Here is a 20,358-nt window from a genome sequence, read left to right as displayed (position 1 = left end):
TAGCTGGGATTAAAGGGTCGGAGTACTCAGCAATTGCAATATCAGACCATGCTCTGCATTGGGTGGGTATGGTACTGGAGAAGAGGGTGGTACAGAGACCAGGGTGGAAGTTTGATGTGGGACTATTGGGGGACCGAGGGTTCTGTGACAAAATTGAAAAAGTAATTGAGGAATATGTAGGTTTTAACTGCATGGGGGAAGGTGTTGAAGGTGGTTGTCTGGGAGGCTGTAATGGCGGTGGTGAGGGGTGAGGTGATCTCATTCAAGGCTAGGCAAGAAAAAGAGGAGAGGCTGGAGAGTCAGAGGGTAATAGATGAGGTGCTGGAGGTAGATAGGAGTTATGCAGAAGATGGGGACCCAGCAAAGTTGGAACAGAGGAAGGAAGTCCAGGCGAGCTTTGACTGACTATCTACCAGGAAGGTGGCTCGCCAACTGAGGTGAGCAATGGGCACAGTTTACAAGCATGGAGAGAAGGTGGGATGTATGTTGGCGGGACAGCTCCGGAGGGAGGCTCTGGCAAGGGAAATTGTCCAGGTGCGGGACAAGGAAGGGAAGTTATTGGTAGCTCCAGATCAGATTAACAAGGTCTTTAAGGAATTCTATGAGAGATTTTACAGGTCAAAGCCACCTGGGGGAGACCGGGAGATGCAGGAATTTCTAGATGGGCTGGAGTACCCGAGGTTAGGGGAGGGGGACAGGGCTACATTATAAGGGGCGATAGTGGAACAGAAGATAAAAGATGCAATTGGAAGGTGTCAGGGCCGGATGCGTTTACGGTGGAATATTATCAAAAATTCAAAGATAAGCTGGTCCCATTGATGTTTGAGGAGGCAATAGGGACGGGGGTGTTACCACAAACTTTGGGGCAGGCATCACTGTTACCTACGAAAGATTTCCCTGTTACTTAAGAAAGATAAGGATCTGACGGAGTCTGGGTCGTATAGACCCATATCACTTTTAAACGTGGACGCAAAGATATTGGCGAAGATACTGGCAGGTAGGCTAGAGGCGTGCCTCCCGAAGGTGATAGGCGAGGATCAGACGGGATTTGTGAGAGAGAGGCAGCTCTTTTCGAACATTTGGAGGATATTGAACGTGGTTATGGCACCGGCGGAGGGGAAGGAAACAGAGGTGATTGTTGCATTGGAAGCCGAGAAAGCGTTTGACCGGGTAGAATTGGGGTACTTGATAGCAGTTCTGGAACGGTTTGGGATTGGGCCAAGGTTTGTGGATTGGGTAAAGCCGCACAAATATTATTAGCTTGAATACTTTTCTCTCCACCGTGGGACGAGGCAGGGATGTCCTATGTCTCCCCTGCTGTTGGCATTTGCGATTGAACCATTGGCCATCGCGTTAAGAAGTTTAGGGGTATGGGAAATTACAGTGCGGGGGGGGGGGGGGGGGGGGGGGTAGACCACAGGGCGTCCTTATATACCGATGACTTCTTATTATCCGCGTCGGAACCGAGTATGTCAATAGCAGGAATACTGGAGCCGGATCAAGCATTTGGGTCCTTCTCGGGGTACAAATTAAATCTAGATGAGAGTGAATATTTTGAGGTGTCTTGTCCGGGGTTGGGGCAGGGGTGGGGGGGGGCTGCCATTCCGTGGGGCAGGGACTTACTTTACATACCTGGGGATGCAGGTTGCTTGGGATTGTGGGGGGCTTCATAGGTACAACTTTTCTAGTTTGGTGGGGAGAGTGAAAGCTGATCTGGCAAGGTGGGATGGTCTCCCTCTGTCACTGGCGGTTCGGAGACAGGCGGTTAAAATGAATGTGCTGCCGGGATTCCTGTTTATTTTCCAATGCCGGACGATTTTCCTGCCAAAGACATTTTTTTGAGAGATTGAAGGGATGATTACCTCGTTCATATGGGGAGGGAAAGTGGCCGGAGTTAGAAAGGTGCTGCTACAGAGAGGAAGGCAGGCAGGGGGTTTGGGTCTTCCGAACCTGATTTATTATTACAGGGCGGTGAATGTGGAGAAGGTGCGGAGCTGGGTCAGAGGGGTTGACTCCCAATGGGTCAGAATGGAGGAGAGTTTATGCAGGGGGTCGGTATTGAAGGCGCTAGCAAGAGCGCCGCTCCCGATGGCCTCTAGGAGATACTCAGGAAGTCCGGTAGTCCGGCTTTGTTGAGAATTTGGAGGCAGTTTCGGCAGCACTTTGGATTGGGGGTAGGGTCAAGGGATTTGCCGATTCCGGGGAACCATAGATTTGAGCCAGGGAAGGGGGATGGAAATTTCCAGAGATGGGAAGGGAAAGGAATTGAGACACTAAAAGATATGTTTCTTGGGGGTCGGATTGCAGGATTGAAGGATCTGGGAGCGAAGTATGGGCTGGAGCAGGGGGAAATATTTAGATAGATGCAGGTTCGAGACTTTGCCAGAAAGGAGATAGAGCTTCCCAGTAGAGCCGGCTTCCACATTGGTGGAGGAGGTGCTGACAACAGGGGGACAGGAGAAGAGGGTAGTATCAGTGGTTTACAAGGCTATTTTGAAATAGGAAAAGACACTGCTGGAGGGGATCAAGGCAAAGTGGGAGGAAAGTTGGGAGAGGGTATGGAGGAGCGGTTCTGGTGTGAGGTAATCTGGAAGGTAAACGCCTCCACCCCGTGTGCGGCGTTGGGGCTGATACAGCTGAAGATGGTGTATAGAGCACACCTTACAAGGGCGAGGATGAGCCGGTTCTTTGAGGGGGTAGAGTATGTGTATGAATGTTGCCGCGGGGGGGGGGGGGGGGGGGGGGGGGGGGGGTGGGGGGGGGGGTGGGGGGGGGGAGGGGGGGGCAAACCACGTTCATGTGTTTTGGCCCAAATCTAGAGGATTACTGGAAGGAGGTTTTTAGGGTAATCTTTAAAGTGGTGCACATGAAACTGGACCTGGGCTCTCGGGAGGCCATATTCGGGGTGTCGGACTAGCCGGGGATGGAAGCGGGTGCGGAGGCAGATGTTGTAGCGTCGCCTCGTTGATCGCCTGAAGGCGGATCCTGTTAGGGTAGAGATCAACCTCTCCACCCTGTGCCCTACCGTGGTGGGGGGACCTCCTGGAATTCTTGACTCTTGAGAAGGTCAAATTTGAACTGATGGGAGGGGTTCTACAACTCATGGGCGTTATTCATTATGCATTTTTGAAAATTGGATTAGATCGACTATTAGGGGGGGGATCTGGCAGGGTAGGGGGAGGGGGACTATATGTGTTAATAGTGACTTTGGGTGATTCCTGATTCCTTTCTGTTTATGTTAACATGCGGGCTAATGTTTGGTGGGAGGATGGGATCGTTGTTATTGATATGGGGATTGACATTGCATTCATTACTAATTGTTGTTCGTTGTCGGGTGTAAATTTGTGAGAAAATGTGAAAATTTAGAATAGAAATTTTTTTTTAAAAATAGGAAATAGTTTCCCCAAAGGAAAAGTGCTTTTCAAAAGCTGTAATCTCACATTTTTTCAGCTCTGCTGTGTCCCAGTACTGTATTTTTTAAAAACGTATTTGGGGTAAAGCTGTGCAACTTCCACTTTTTTTCAGCAGTCTCTGTGGTAAGGTTGTGATGAGTGATACATGATGATCAATTTGTTCTGTGACCAACCCATCAGCAAAGAAGAAAGGTAAGCCTGTCCAAGATCACATCACTTGGAACGGTTAAGTATATTACAGAATATTTCCAAAGATTACCTCTGCCTGTCAGGATCTAAACTCCTGCCTTCCACTCGACATTACATTATAAATAGATTACAGACAGAAAATTACAATTCAAAGTTTTCATACCTGTGCCTAGATTAAGGCGAACTCCCCCAAGAAACTGATTGGTGAAGGTTTCATGGTCCCAAATGGATAGTTCTGCACAGGCCTCCATTATTTCATCCAACTTGAATCCATCGTATACCATTGTATGGTTATAGATCGGATTAAGAGTTTTCTTTACGACTCGAGTCTTCTGTCTGCTGTTCTTACTGGTGTCTGGTAGAATATAACTAGAAGAAAAGAATCAGTAAAATACGACAGTCAACAGCTTCAGATATTACTTAGTCTAATATTATACAAATTCTACAATGATACATTTGTTTTCAAGTTGTGCTTCATGCATCCAGTGAATCTTGCTGAGGACCAAATTCGGCCATACATATTTTACAACCTCACCAGCTATTCAGATGATGTTGAAGAAGCAAAAATGTTATAATTTTATGTCTAATGTGTGGGAACACCTTTATAAAATACAGATGCATGAAAGAACCAACCAGTTTTGAAAGCATAAAATAAAGCTGTATTTTATACATCTATCTTCCCCATAGCTTAACACAACATGAAAGAAATCACATCAATATATTAAAAAAGGAGCAGTCATAAAAAATAACAGGCAGCTCTATGTAAGCTGCTAACCCACTAGAGCCAAATCATTCTTTTTCTACTTGTCCACAGAATAATTTTATATTAAAATCATAACTTTTAGTTTCCAGAGCAGAGAGAAGAGGCTAAAATTGAAATATCTCAGATAGATTTACCATTTTTCAATGGTAAATTGTGACCAGTTTACCAAGAAAGTTTCATACCCAGTAATAGGATTGAATAACTATCAGAACTGGTTGCCTTTCAATCAATCTTTTCTGAACTTATCTTTTTGATGTTCTCAATGTTGAAAAGGTAGGAAGAGATGAACATTAGTTGCAGTAGAGCTGCCTAAAGGTGAACTCTCATTTAACATCAAAAATGTTCCACATGGAAAACCTAATGATGTGGTCTGTTAAAATTACTGAAGGCAAATATTCAACCTGTGAATGTCAGTGTAGGGTCACAAAAGTTCAAATTAAATAACTGATCAATCACTAAGTAAATAGGATCATGACATCTACAGCACAGATAAAGACCATTACATCAGCTGCAATTGTCTCTTCAAACCTCATTTTCACAATGTTCTTTTATATTTTTCCGTTGCAAATAAATGGCAATTCCCTGTTAAATGTTAGAATCATTGCTTCAATAGTTACTAGCAATCTTTGTTTCTTTCAACATTCGCAATCATCTTTTATTATTAATCCTTAGTTAATACCTTGTTAGTGATTCATCTTCCAGTGGAAATAAACCTTCAGTATTTACCCGTCTGAAAATCTTGGGCGCGATTCTCCCGAGTTACGAAAACTCGGGAAGCTGGCGTCAAAAACGGGCCCGTTTGACACCAGCCTCCGCCCCCCGACCAGGAACCGATTCAGCTCCCCGGTCGGGGCTAGCATCGCGCCGCCGTGAACTCCGGCATCGCGGGCTTAACGATTTTTGTTAAGCCCGCTAGCCAGAGTTAGCGACGGCTGACGCGTCAGATGACGTCAGCCGCGCATGCGCGGATTGGACGGCTCCAACCCGCGTATGCGCGGATGACGTCATCACGCATACGCGTGAAACCCGCGCATGCGCGGGCCGGTATGCCCCTCAGCCGCCCCGTGAATGGATCCAGCGGGGCGGCGGAGGGAGAAAGAGTGCACGGGTTAAGTACCCGCTGCCCACGATCGTGGTACTGCCGTGCCAATCGGTGCCATGGTTCCCCAGATCGGGACTTTACGGCCGTTTTTACAAACGGTAAGACCAGGTGTGTTTTACGTTCATAAAAACGTCAAAGGCCTTGGAAATCGGCCCATCGGCCAGGGGTGAATAGCTGCTCGCCGTAAAAAAATGGCGAGCAGCGATTCGTGTCGGGGGGCGGCCGTGGGGGGGGGGGGGGGGGGGGAAGAATAGCGGGAGGGCGTCAGACCAGCGTGTCCGTAAAAATTTACGCCGCCCGCTATTCTCCGAATTTTCGTGAGCGCGGAGAATTGCGCCTCTTGATTTTAAAATCTCAGATTATGGGGGCGATTCTCTGAGCCCCGCGACGGAGAATCGTCGCAACCGTGCCACGACGCCCCGACCCCGGCGCGCGATTCTCCAAGGTGCATTTAAAGTTAAAGTTGTATATAGCTTTTGGAGACATTCTCTGACAGTAGCTTGTGGTTTTTCTGCTTAAAGGATTTTAATGCACACTTATTCATTATTGCAGTGTCAGAACTGTTAAGAGGCTGCCAGTATTTTAGTGGTTAATTAATGCCGCTACAGTCCTGTTCGGGACCATTTATAGAAGAAATCGAAACACCCACTAACAACTGACGGAACTACCCCACAAGATTTGATATTTTGAACCAAAAACGTTTGTAAGTGTATACAAAAATAAATTAAACAAAGCAAGCACCACGACCTTAACACTACAGTTTAGAAAGACTTATGCCATACACTCAGTTCTATTTGTTACTGCTGCCTCCCCCACAACATTTCCCCACCAATCCATCCTAAAGATTTCCTTTATCTTACAAAATCTTGAAGGTTCATTTACTTCTTTAAGGATCACCTCAAAAGTATGCCACTGCCATCCGGAAATAATTTGCCTTTTAATAATCTTGAAAATAATTTTTATTAGTCTCACAAGTAGGCTTACAGTAACACTGAAATGAATTTACTGTGAAAATCCCCTAGTCGCCACACTCCGGCACCTGTTTGGGTACACAGAGGGAGAATTCAGAATGTCCAAATTACCTAACAGCGCATCTTTCGGGACTTGTGGGGGAAACCCACACAGACACAGGGAAAATGTGCAGACTCCACACAGACAGTGACCCAAGTCAGGAACTGAATCCGGGTCCCTGGCGCTGTGAAGCAACGGTGCTACCCACTGTTACCATGCCACTCAGTGCTTTAACTACTCTCTGAGGTAAGATTCTATGGGTTCTGAAGAGCCATATTTGACTTAAAACATTGGGGGCGATTCTTCGGCTGCATCATGCCTGCCACAAATCCCACTTTGCCGGGAGGATAACAGGATAGCTTCAAAATGGGGTTTGCGCAGGGCGCAAACCAGTAAAAGATGCTCCCAGCCTGCTGCAGGTGATGTAATCTAGTTCACGCCCTCGTTATGTGTGAACAAGATTAGCATATGCTGCGTCCGTTTAAAGTCGGATTCTCCCGGCTCGTGGTATTCCCACCCCCCAACTGTCGCAACTTGAGGCTAGTGGTCATCACTACTGGGCTCCACCACCGGAGACCAGACATCATGACCACTCCAGGGGGGGCTCAGAGGACATTGGAGCCCCCAGGTTTTCAGTGGCTTGGCACTGCCCCATCCATCCTGGCAGCGCCAAGCGAGCTGGGGACAGTGCTAGGTTGGCGCTGTCAAGGGCCTGAAGGGGTGGGGCATGAAAGTGGTGCAGGGCATCTGGCGAGCCTGTGGCAAAATGTCGCTCTCATGGGGAGGGGGGCTTGTACTGGTGATTCCGGAGTGGGGGTGATGCCAGCGAGAACTGAGTAGGAAAGAGTATGAAAAGAGACCCACTGGGTGGGGGGCCCACATCCTCCAATGCCGGAGATCTTTTGTGGGGGGGGGGAGGGGAGGGGGGGGGGGGGGGAGAAAAAGAGAGAGTTGATGCCAGCGAGAATGGTGGGAGGGAGCCCTGAGGACATGTTACCGGTGATGTTGGTGGGTTGGGGGTGGGTGCTGCAGGCCTTGGTGTCTCTTAGAGATGGAGCACCCTTTACAAAGGACTATGAAGCCAGGCTTGCCGGCTTGTTTAGGCCGCACCCCTCTCAATGTTGATGCAAAGCTCGTCCCCCTCCCAAAAAAAGTCTTTTTAAAAAAAATGATTTTATGGAGTTTTAATATTTTATATCCAACAAATTATTGCCATGGGCTATTTGGATCACCAGTTGGCAGAATTTGGCCTGGGCCAGTTTAAACTCAGTCCCTACAGCTCTCCCCCTCCCCCTTGTGGGTTCACAGCGAGGATCTCGCTCTTACTTAGGTTAAGCTTGTAGCCTGAGAAGGCTCCAAAATCTTTGAGAAGTTTCATTATCCCTTCCATGATGGTTCGGGTTTTTTTTAACATTTAAAGTACCCAATTCATTTTTTCCAATTAAGGGACAATTTAGCATGTTCAATCCACCTACCCTGCACATCTTTGGGTTGTGGGGGTGAAACCCATGCAAACACGGGGAGAATGTGCAAACTCCACATGGACAGTGACCCAGAGTCAGGATCGAACCTGGGACCTCGGCGCCGTGAGATTGCTACCACTGCGCCACCGATGGTTTGGGGTTTTGAGATGCAGAGGAGCAGGTATCCACATTGAGTTAGACTCTATCCTATCACCTTTGGATATCTGCACCCCTTCGATGCTCTGAGGGCAATTGCCAGAGTAAACAATAGTGGGGACAATGACATCTCTGCCTCATGAGTCTATGCAGCGAGAAGTATCGAGAGCTGGTGATATTTGTCCATATGCTCACCCTGGGAGCACTGTACAGAGGTTTCACCCAGGAGGTGAATCCTGGCCCAAACATAAACTGTTCCAGTTCCACTCGACCCTGCCAAAGGCCTTTTCTGCGACCAGGGAGATGATCACCTAGTGTTCTCTCCCCGGATGGGGTCATTACCACTTTCAACCCCCCCCCCCCCCCCAACTCCATGATTAGTCAGTGTATCTATTTTGGGATGAATTCCGGATCAGCCCAGTCGGGAGCATACATGTTCACAAGCACCACTGGTGCTACTTCCAGAGTACTACTAACCATGACATACCGTCCACCCAGGTCCATAACCGTCTTTGCTGCCACGAATGCAGTCCTCTTGTTCAGTTGAATGGCCACCCCCCTAGCCCTCGTCCTATAACACGATTGGTACGTCTGACCGACCCCGCTCTTCCTTACCCGCAGTCAGTCCTTCTCCCTCAGGTGTGTCTTCTGGAGGAAGATAACATCCCCTCCGACTTCTCTGATGGGCAAAGACTCAAGATCTTTTCACCGGGCCATTAAGTTCCCTGATGTTCCAGATAACTATCCTGATGGAGTGTTTCTGTTCAACCCCCCCCCTCTCCCCCCCTCCTGCGGGATCAACCATACTCACCTTGTGGATGTGCCCCTGCACTCCGGAGTTTCCCTCAGTTTGGGGACCATCCAAGATGGCTGCTCTTCGTGTCGCTCTTTTTGCTGCCATTATGTGCGACCTATTGTAGGCAGTATTTTATCCACCCCTCCTCCTTCCCAATTCGCATTCTTGGATCTGTCATCCTCTCTTCATGCCCCTGTGAGCCCCCCCCCCCTCCTCCACCCACCTATTACACCTCCTGTCTTCTCCCCCAATTGCGAGTGCAACTCCTCCAACCCCCCACACTTCTGTCACGCACTCCCTCCCTGTGGTGAGCTGTGCCGCGGCCTTCCCTTCACCAGCACTTGCTTTCTTACTAGTGTGGTGCCCCCCCACCATCTTCCCTCACCTGGTGTTTCTCCACCCTCCCCCCACCCCCCTCCACCTGCTTCCGCACCTCTCTACTCTCACGCCCTCCTTCCTAGTGGTTAAAGCTAGGTCAATAGTGAGGCAGTTCTGTCCAGGCCAAATGTCTTTTTTTTTTAAACGGGTTTGTCGTCACTGTTGGCACTATTGTTGCTGCCTTCCCAGCTCATGTCTGCGCACAAACCCGTCTGCCTTGGCCAAGGTGGTGAAGTAGAATCCCTTCCCCTGGAAGGTTACCCACTGTTTGGCCAGGTATAGCATCCCAAATCACACCTCAATCTTGTATTAAATTCAGCTCGGTGCTTGGCAAGGTCTGCCCCAAAGTCTTGGTAAACTCGGATTGAATGGCCTTCTCACTGGCAGGACCGAATGTGCCTTGCCCAATTAAAGATCTTCTCCTGTTATGGGCCAGGGTTTAGAGAACCTCAAAGTGTATCATGGAGTTCACCTGACCCACAACTTTTTACAGATTGTGGTACAGGGAGCACACGGCCCACTCTACAGGTGTGGTACAGCAGAAATGGAAAAGTATTTTTGAAAACAAAACAATGTTTATTCTATGAACTCAAGTTAACCTTTTTAAAACATACAGTGAACATCTCAGCAACCATCAATTCAAATACAACCTCCAAATAATACAACACTAAGTAATCCTTAATAACTTCCCAAACAACATCCAGAAGACAAAAGAAACACATTTTAGCAGAAGCACATTAGGTTTACATTCACTACGGAGAACATTTATAATTCTGAATTCACCAAATGACCAAGAGAGTCTTTTCATGGCAGAGAGAACAGCAGTACACCTGCTCTGTCTGGCTTCAGCACCAACACTGAAAACAAAATAAAAACACACCCTGCAGCAAACAGCCTAAAACAAAAGTAAAAAGCTGACAGCCCAGCCCAGCTCCACCCACACTCTGACATCACTGATAAACACCCATTTCGTAAAGGTACATTTCTTAAACACCCGTTTCTTAAAGGTATTCTCACATGACACTCCCGATCCTAGTATCGGTGCAGCTTTGCTATTATGGCTCTTGGCTGCTGCCCCACTTTAGGTTTCGGCCAGAGTGACCTGTGGACTCTGCCTATCTCCGGGAGTCCGGAATCCTAGGGTCTGACCAGACCACCAACATGCCCCCCGCCCCCCGCCTCTGGGTTCTGGGGGGGTGAGACCCACGCATACATGGGGTGAATGTACAATCTCCACATGGAAAGTGACCCAAGACCGGGATTGAACCTGGTTCACAGCGCCATGAGACAGCAGTGTTAACCACTGTTCCACCATGCCACCCTGCTCATCACTACAAATAACAATGAAACAGAATACCCGGATGCCTTGTTCATCGTGGCTTCAACGGGCCAACCTCAAGAGCGTACTGCCAAAATTCCACCACACATCTCCTGTCCCACCAGGGGTGCCAACATTCTCGACCACTGCTACTCAAACATCAACGGCGCCTACCGTTCCATCCCCCGACCGCACTTCGGAAAATCGGGCCATAAGATGGTGCTCCTTCTCTCGGCATACAAGTGGAACCTTAAGCGGGAGAATCCAGTTAAGAAGGTTGTGCAATGCTGGTCCGAGGCAGCAGCAGAGCTCCTACGTGACTGCTTGGAGTCAGTGGACTAGTCAGTATTCAAGAATTCAGTGGCCAACCTAAACGAGTATGCCACCACCATCACAGTGTACAACCTTCGCAAAGTCATTAGGGATGCCAAGAGACAGCACCAGCCTAAGCTAGAGTCACAGACTAACGACATAGACTCTCGTCGGTTTTTCAAGACTTAAACAACATAACGGGCTACAAAGCGAAGTCGAGTAGAATCTCCAGCAGCAGCGCCCCCTTCCCGATGAACTCAATGCATTCTATGCTTGGTTCGAGCAGGAAACCATCAAACCGCTGTCAACTGCCCCGGTTGCCCTTGACACACCCATACCCACCGTCACAACTTGTGAAGTCAGATCAGCCTTCAAACATTACAATGAAGTTACTGTGTAAAGCCCCGAGTTGGCACATTCCGGCGCTTGTTCGGGTACACAGAGGGAGAATTCAGAATGTCCAAATTAGCTAACAGCACGTCTTTTGGAACTTGTAGGAGGAAACCAGAGCACCCAGATGAATCCCACGCAGACACAGGGAGAACGTGATACAGCAGAATTTAGATAGTTTGGAGACTTGGGCGGCGAGATGGAGTTTAAGCCGGACAAACATGAGATAATGCATTTTAGAAGGTATAACACAGGTAGGGAATATACAGTGAATGGTGGAACCCTCAAGAGTATTGACAGTCAGAGAGATCTAGGTGTACAGGTCCACAGGTCACTGAAAGGGGCAACACAGGTGGAGAAGGTAGTCAAGAAGGCATAAGGCATGCTTGCCTTCATTGGCCGGGGCATTGAGTATAAAAATTGGCAAGTCATGTTGCAGTTGTATAGAACCTTAGTTAGGCCACACTTGGAGTACAGTGTTAAATTCTGGTCGTCACGCTACCAGAAGGAAGTGGAGGCTTTAGAGAGGGTGCAGAAGAGATTTACCAGGATGTTGCCTGGTATGGAGGGCATTAGGGGCTGGTTTAGCTCACAAGGCTAAATCGCTGGCTTATAAGGCAGACCAAGCAGGCCAGCAGCACGGTTCGATTCCCGTACCAGCCTACCCGGACAGGCGCTGGAATGTGGCGACTAGGGGCTTTTCACAGTAACTTCATTGAAGCCTACTTGTGACAATAAGCGATTTTCATTTTTTCATTAGCTATGAGGAGAGGTTGAATAAGCTTGGTTTGTTCTCACTGGAATGAAAGAGGTTGAGGGGCGACCTGATAGAGGTCTATAAAATTATGAGGGGTATAGACAGAGTGGATAGTCAGAGACTTTTTCCCAGGGTAGAGGGGTCAATTACTAGGGGGCATAGGTTTAAGGTGCAAGGGGCAAGGTTTAGAGGAGATGTACAAGGCAAGTTTTTACACAGAGGGTAGTTGGTGCCTGGAACTCGCTGCCAGAGGAGGTGGTGGAAGCAGGGACGATAGTGACGTTTAAGGGACATCTTGACAAATACATAAATAGGATGCAAATAGAGGGATATGGACCACGGAAGTGCAGGAGATTTTAGTTTAGACGGGCAGCATGGTTGGCGCAGGTTTGCAGGGTTGAAGGGCTTGTTTTTGTGCTGTATTTTTCTTTGTTCTTTGTTTGTTCTTTGTGATGACTCTCCACAGACAGTGACCCAAGCTGCGAATCGAACCTGGGACCCTGGTGCTGTGAAGCAACAGTGCCAACCACTGTGCTACCGGTGCAAATTTGGTGCAGCGGGATGGAAAAACCCGCCCAGCGTCTTCCCCACTGTTACCAGACTCCTGAATGACCCTCTTATAGACTAATCTGATCTCTTCACACATCTTCTCTACTAAAGATGTGGTACTTAGAACAGTACAGCACAGAACAGGCCCATCGGCCCTCGATGTTGTGCCGAGCAATGATCACCCTACTCAAGCCCACGTATCCACCCTATACCAGTAACCCAACAACCCCCATTAACCTTATTTTTTAGGACATTAAGGGCAATTTAGCCTGGCCAATCCACCTAACCCGCACATCTTTGGACTGTGGGAGGAAACCGGAGCACCCGGAGGAAACCCACGCACACACGGGGAGGACGTGCAGACTCCACACAGACAGTGACCCAGCCGGGAATCGAACCTGGGACCCTGGAGCTGTGAAGCATTGATGCTAACCACCATGCTACCGTGCTAAACTCCTTATGCTCACCCAAACACCCAAAGCTTGTGCGTATGTATTTATATTGTGTATTCATGCATGCCCTATGTTTTAGGGGCTGGTTTAGCACACTGAGCTAAATCACTGGCTTTTAAAGCAGACCAAGCAGGCCAGCAGCACGGTTCAATTCCCGTACCAGCCTCCCGAACAGGCGCCGGAATGCGGCGAGTAGGGGCTTTTCACAGTAACTTCATTGAAGCCTACTTGTGACAATAAGTGATTTTCATTTCATTTCATTTTCATTTTTCATGTATGGAATGATCTGTCTGGACTGTAAGCAGAACAATACTTTGCACTATACCTCGGTACACGTAACAATAACTCAAATTCAATTCAATTCAATTCAAGCTCCCTTCTGACAGGAGTACCCAGCATCTGGGCCACATATCTTGTGGGGTTTCTGTTCTCGATGCTCTCCGGTAGCCCCACAATACAGAGATTTGGTGACGGGACCGCTTCTCCTGGTCCTCAACCTTCCCCTTCAGTGCCCCTTGCATCACCAGCAATCTTGCCATTTATGTTTTAAGGGAGGCAATTCAGTCTCTCTGGTCGGGTGCCGCTTTTTCTAGGTCCCTGATTGTTGCGTCCAGTCGCCGCTCTGTTTTTTCCAAGGCAACCTTGAAGGGGCCAAAGTGTCTGTGACCACCGGCTTCACTGTCACCATCATTTCCAGCTTGATGGCATCTCTGTGATTCTGGAGCTCTGTGTCATGAGGTCCATCCACTCACTTATCAGTGGACAGTCTGGCGTGGTCCCGGCAGCCCAGTTTGCTCAGGTGTGGCTGGCTCTGACTCGCTATCGTCCCGTTCCTCCTCACCAGGTTTTGGGTGACTCTGCCAACCCTCCAGGTCTTGGAGTTAATGCCAATAATTTTTCGGTGGTTGGGGCTGTCTTGTGAGGGAGCAGGTGGGGGGTGTGCAACAAGTTTGGTGGGCTATCTTCATGTTAAAAATACCATTTTTTTGAGTTCCCAGAGGAGAGCCACTTTCCCTGCTACTGCTCAGCACATCCCCCTCAGCGGAAGTTCAGCTCTGCTGTTTTTAAGCCACAAATAATTATCTAACAGTCTCTATCTCTTCCTTTGGTTTGAGGAGGAGGGAAGGATGGGAACACTGCAGCAATGCAATGTTTGGAGCTTTACTGTTCTTGGACACTGGGTTCTCCATAACTCCCTTCTCAGTTGTCGTGGATGAGCCGACTTCTCCCAGAATCCTCCTCACCCACATCTCACCGCTACCCTCGCCTGGATACCAATTAAATTTTCTAACTGTGGATGGATTGCGTCGATTCAACCAGCGGGAATTGCACTTTGCTTCCCACAGCAGACCACACCTTGACGTTTTGGGGAAAATTGTGCCCATAAACTCTGTTTCTTTCTCTACAGATGCTGCCAGACATGCTGAGTATTCCCAGGACTTATGGTTTTTATTTATGATTCTATGTGGATCCTTTGCTTTTGGCCAAGTAGTCCTCCAGTTTTCTTTAAATGACTACGAACTTTTCAATTCGAGTGTGGGCTGCACTGTCATCTTCGGGATTTAAGCATCAGGACAAATTTGGTTCCTGCAATTTTCCCCTCCCGATTGCATTCAGCATGGTGAACCATAAAATTAATATTTTCTCTGCTTAAACGCAGACCTGGCTAGCATTAATTTCCTTTGGCTCTCTCATATTCAGTGAGCTGTAGTCCACAGAAGACCAAATGTGCATTTGCCTAAGGCTGTTCTCGAACTGAACATTCCTACTTCTATCAACAAACAATCAATCAATTAGACAAAAATAATTCTTCTAACCAAGGTACCACCCTGAATCACTATCTCTACGGCAAGGCGGCATGTTCTGAAATGGTCCAAAACAGAAATGTAAATGAATTATTTCACCTTCAATATAATTCTTTGATTTTATAACCCATATCAATAATTAATATTTGGGTTGGCACAGTGGTTAGCACTGCTGCCTCACGATGCCCAGGACCCAGGTTCGATCCTGGCCCCCGATCACAGTCCATGAGGAGTTTGCACATTATTCCCGTGTCTGCGTGGGTCTCACCCCCACAACTCAAAGATGTGCAGGGTAAGTGGATTAGCCACGCTAAATTGCCCCTTAATTGGAAAAGAAAATGAATTTGTCACTTGAAATTTATTTTCAACAAATAAAATAATAATTCATATTTGTAATGGAGTTTTCTGCCCCCATTTTCCCAGAGTGGCTGGCTCTGTTAGAGAACTCTCTTGTTTACAACCTGCTTTTACCTTCCTTTGATGTAGAAACTAGTGACACAATTCAAATCTTTTATTGAAGTAAGTGTAGACTCCATTACAAGCCTAGAGATAATTCATTCATTGTTCGAGTGTTACTATTCTACTTCTTACCTTGCAAGATAAACATAGATTAGCTTTTAAACTGTAATTTAATCCAAGCTTCAGGGTCACACATCAGTTTCTCGTTCAGAAGCTCCCATTTATCTACAGTTAAATCCTTCATTCCTAGACCTAAAGGTATTTAATGATGAACCAGATTTTCAAAACAATGAGCTTCAGTCGATAAATCCAAGTTGGAGGGAAGGAAGAGAAAGGAATGGAACTGCAGCAGGGTGGCGTGCAAATAGAAGGATCAGTACTCAGAGAAATCCTTACAATCTCACCAGAAAATGTACTGAATTTCTCTGAGAGATAATGAAGAAGGAGGCATCAATTCTTGAAGACGTGCATCAACCAAGTTCAATTTAAAAACCTTTGCAAAACCCAAGAGCAAATATCAATTCCGCTTTTAAAGTGTGCTTTTAAATGGAAAGGAGCTTCAAAATTTAATGTCCTCTTGTAACCTCTACAGCAAAGTTTTTAGCTGAGTTATGTAAAGCATCACCAGAGACTTTTGAATGTATTCACTGCATGTTCTATTTAATATTTTCAAATAACTGCAGTATACAAAAAAATTATACTCTTCTGAGTCTAATAGAACTTACCATCTCACAAAAGAATCCACACCGCCAGGTTTTAGTGGCTGTAACTGTGTTGCTTCTTTCAGCCATATATGAACTTCCCCATTGTGTGGTACGTTCCCATCTAAAGGAAATTGCACATTATCTGTTATGCATTGATTGTTTCAAGAAATCTTGAACACAATATCTGTCACCAAAACTTAAATGAATGAGTTTGCGCTTTTCTCATGTAAATGGTCTGAAGTTAACAACCCAATTTACCCAGATGTGAGGGTTTGGGAGGAGGGAAATATAGGAACAATTACTCTATTCAGATTCTAAACAAAATTAATTGCAGTAAGAGACAGAATTTACCGACCGTTTCATTTTCTTGGTTATATTTAATACTGTTTATTCTAGAGAATAGGCTTATGTGAATAGCGACTTAACCCCATCATCTTGCTCCTCCACTAAAGTTTCCTTTTAACCTTGAAGTTCAATATTTTGGTACCAGGAGTATATCAGGATGGGTTACAATTGCAACGCTACATTTTGTAACCTGAAGCAAGTATAATACCATTAAGGTATTTAAACTGCATTGCTAGACACTAGCATTGTACCTTTGAGTGTGGGGGAGGAGGAGGGAGGACAGTATTGTTACACTATTTAGTGCTATAAACTTTATTGCATGCATAAGGTAAAATCTTGCTTATCTTCTTGCAGACCCAGGTGGCATGAAACAAAATAGTTCAGGTGTCTGTCAATTAATCCCATGCATTAATTTTTTGAAAGTAAAAGAGCAAAAAGAACATAAGAATGTGTCTTCATAAGAACATGACCTCAGCTTCCTTAATTCCCTTAGTGCTCAAGAGATCTTTCAGCCCATATCTTGAATCTACTCCAAGACTAGGCATTTACATATGAAGAATTCCAAAGAATCACAGCCCTTTGAGTAACAAAATTTCTTCTCATCTCAGTCCTAAATGCTTGGCTTTTTTTATTCTGAGGCTCGCCCCATATTATAACTTCTCTCGCCAAAGGAAATATCTTCTTAGATCTACCCTGTCGCACCCTTTAAAAATTTCTAATGTTTCAGTTAGAGGCCCTCTCATTCTTCTAAACTCCAAGGTGGAGAAATCATAATGCATTTCCACCGGGTTGAAATAGTGTTTGATTGGAAACACTGATCCTAGTGTTACAAATGAAAGGGAGATTACCTATTAAGTCAGCTGGAATATACTTGAGAGCCACACAGATTTCTCCTTGATTGACGTTTCCCTCAGGTAGATTGGATGGCTGAGAGTGAATAGAAGTTAGATCACATAATATTAGATAAAGATGGCAGCCCACCGTATATATGCCCCAATTAATTCAGATGTTTTGGTACATATTGCCATGATGAACTCCTCCAATAGATTAACCTACAATTATACCACAATATTTAAAAGTACAATGCATCACTGGTGGACGCAGGTTACATAAATTGAGCAATAGATCACTGCATGTGCATGCTTGTGTGTTTGTGAAAAACCCCACGCCCTTGGTTATTTTTTATTGTTATTTTCGAAGACAGTAGGTAACAGCAGTCACTTATATTTGCCATTAAAAATATTGAAAGTAGGTCTACAAGGTTTCCGGACTCTTAAAGTGTGACTTGGCATTAGTGTCATACTTCAGCAATTTTTAAAAAGCATATTTTTATTTAACATTTTCAATTTTAAACATAACAATAGAACAATAACAAACAACCCAAAACCAGCCCCCCCCCCCTCCCCCCCATCCCCAAACTGAAAAGATCCCCACCAAAGTCCGCCCCCCAACCCCCAACTCCCTCCTCCTCCTCCCCGCCACCCTAGCAACTCTGGGTGATCAACTGCTTTTTAAAGTACAGAATAAACAGCTGCCATCTCCAGTGGAACCGGTAGAATCCCTCGATTGCCGCCCTCATGGTGTATGTGGCTTTCTGCTCAGAATGGCGACCCAAGAGCGGGATTCCCTAGGGAATCCCTCGCAATCCTCACCGTGCATAAATTTGCATGGCAAAGGTTGGGAATCATTTCCTGGGAGCACAAATCAGATGCAATTCAACTCCGGCGGGAGAACATTATCTCGCAAACGGAGGATCCCACCCTTTTGGAATAAAATGTCCAAAGATTGCAGGTTAGGTGGATTGGCCATACAAAATTGCCCTTAGTGTCCAAAGAAGGCTTGGGCTACTGGGTTGTGGGGATAGGGTGGAGGTGTCAGCTTGGGTAGGGTTCCCTTTCAAGGAGCCGGTGGAGACTCGATGGGCCGAATGGCCTCCTTCTGCACTGTATATTCTATGATCTATGATCTATAATAACATCTGCTCCTGCTCTTTTTCAGAGATCATTGGATCAAATTTAAGTGGACTGAATGGGGTGAGAAGTTATTTAGATGATATACTCATCACTAGTTCAAATGAACAGGAACACTTGGAGAATTTTGGAGCTACCCTGAAGCAGTTACAACCTGAGAGTTAAAAGGGAAAAGTGGGACTTTTTCAAGTCAATCATAAATTACCTTGATCATATTATCGATAAAGATGGTTACACAAGATACCCAAGAAGATGGTAGCAATCTTAAGGGCAGCACGGTAGCATTGTGGATAGCACAATTGCTTCACAGCTCCAGGGTCCCAAGTTCGATTTTGACTAGGGTCACTGTCTGTGTGGAGTCTGCACAACCCCCCCTTGACTGCGTGGGTTTCCTCCGGGTACTCCGGTTTCCTCCCACAGTCCAAAAATGTGCAGGTTGGGTGGATTGGCCATGATAAATTGTCCAAAATTCTTTGATTAACCTAGGACAAAAGTTTGGCGCAACATCGTGGGCCGAAGGGCCTGTTCTGTGCTGTATTTCTCTATCTCTATCTCTATCCTCAAAATGTGACACAATTAAGGCTGTTTTTAGGATTGATCAATTATTACTGATAATAATACGGTTGAAGTCTTTACACATTTTGGCATGGCATGGTGAAAAGAATGCAAAAATGCATGCAATGAGGTAAAAGATGCCTTGCAGATTTTAGAGTGGTTGGTTCTCTACAATCCCAAACTGAAGTTACAACTTGCTTGCAATGCATTGCCCTATGGGGTGGGTGCAGTTGTCTCGCACATAATACCTTCAGGAGAGGAACGACTGATATAATTTTTTCACGCACTCTTATTAGTGCAGAAACAAATTAAACTCAGCTAGAAAAAGAGGCATTGAGCATCATTTTCAGTGCCCCCTTAATTGGCATCATTTTACTCCATTGACAGATCATCGGCTCTTGATGACAATCTTTGGGCCTTATAAAGTATACCCTCTTTTGTAGCTAGTAGGTTACAAAGATGGTCTTTGATATTGTCAAAGCAAGGCAGAGCAGCAAGCAAATGCTGATGCTTTGTCAAGATTGCTGTTACAAGTCAAGCATGAATCTGAATAACCATTCGTCAATATCCTCTATTTCTCACTCCTGGATTGTGTACCTGTGACTTCACCTCAAGTTCAGAGATAGTGACCCAGTGATTTGAAACGTGATGGACTTGGTCCTAAAAGGAACGCTGTCAGACGTTCACCATAAGAAAAATCCAGACTTCAAACCCTACATCACACGGTACAGAATGGAGTTTCTATTATGGGGAATCCATTATAATTATTCCTCCATGTTTGCATAGTAAAATCCTTGACCGACTACATGAGGCACAACCTGGTGTGGTAAGGATGAGGCATGTATTTATTTTTGGTGGCCAGGATTAGATGCTCAAATTGAAGATAAAGTAGGGCAATGTCAATCCTGTGCAAAACTAAGGAACACTCAATTCCATCCATGGGAAATGGTCGACTCGTCCATGGCAGAGAAAACACATTGGTTATGGTGGTCCACTGGATAGTCACATGATTTTGGTGATTGTGGACACACACTCTAAATGGCTGGAAGTTGCGATCATTTGAAAAAAAAATTCCAATATAAGGGGCAATTTAGTCTGGCCAATCCACCTACCATGCAAATCTTTGGATTGTGTGGGTGAGACCCATGCAAACACAGGGAGAATGGGATCAAATCCAGGTTCACGGTGCAGTGAGGCAGCAGTGCTAACCACTGCACCACCGTGCTGCCTGGAAGTTGCATGATGAGTAAGCAGACCATTGAGAAACTGGACAAAATATTCACAAGATTTGGAACATCGGAGCAGGTTGGCAGTGACAATGGTTCTCAGTTCACTTCGAAGGGGTTTGAGGGCTACTTGAAGGGAAACAGTATAAACCATAAAAGGTCAGCTGTGCATCATCCTGCAACACGGCAGCACGGTAGCATTGTGGATAGCACAATTGCTTCACAGCTCCAGGGTCCCAGGTTCG

The 20,358-nt window shown here is 46.2% G+C and overlaps 1 protein-coding gene across 5 annotated transcripts in view; it reads right to left on the bottom strand.

The window, feature by feature from the left end:
- The window catches only part of LOC119967323 (synaptotagmin-like protein 2), a 572,979-nt gene that overhangs the window by 8,221 nt on the left and 544,400 nt on the right, over nt 1-20,358 (bottom strand). For all 5 annotated transcript variants that reach the window (XM_038799699.1, XM_038799698.1, XM_038799700.1 and 2 more), the window contains 3 exons: nt 17,211-17,289; nt 16,039-16,138; nt 3,766-3,971 (listed from right to left, as the gene is read on the bottom strand). In XM_038799699.1, the coding sequence (XP_038655627.1) occupies nt 3,766-3,971; nt 16,039-16,138; nt 17,211-17,289 (385 nt within the window). The remainder of the gene's footprint in view (nt 1-3,765; nt 3,972-16,038; nt 16,139-17,210; nt 17,290-20,358) is intronic.

The sequence above is a fragment of the Scyliorhinus canicula genome, chromosome 6 (assembly GCF_902713615.1).
Source record: "Scyliorhinus canicula chromosome 6, sScyCan1.1, whole genome shotgun sequence".
In the NCBI taxonomy this organism is placed as follows: domain Eukaryota; kingdom Metazoa; phylum Chordata; class Chondrichthyes; order Carcharhiniformes; family Scyliorhinidae; genus Scyliorhinus; species Scyliorhinus canicula.
Note: the sequence above shows the minus strand (reverse complement) of the source record. Positions and strands in the feature narration are given on the sequence as shown.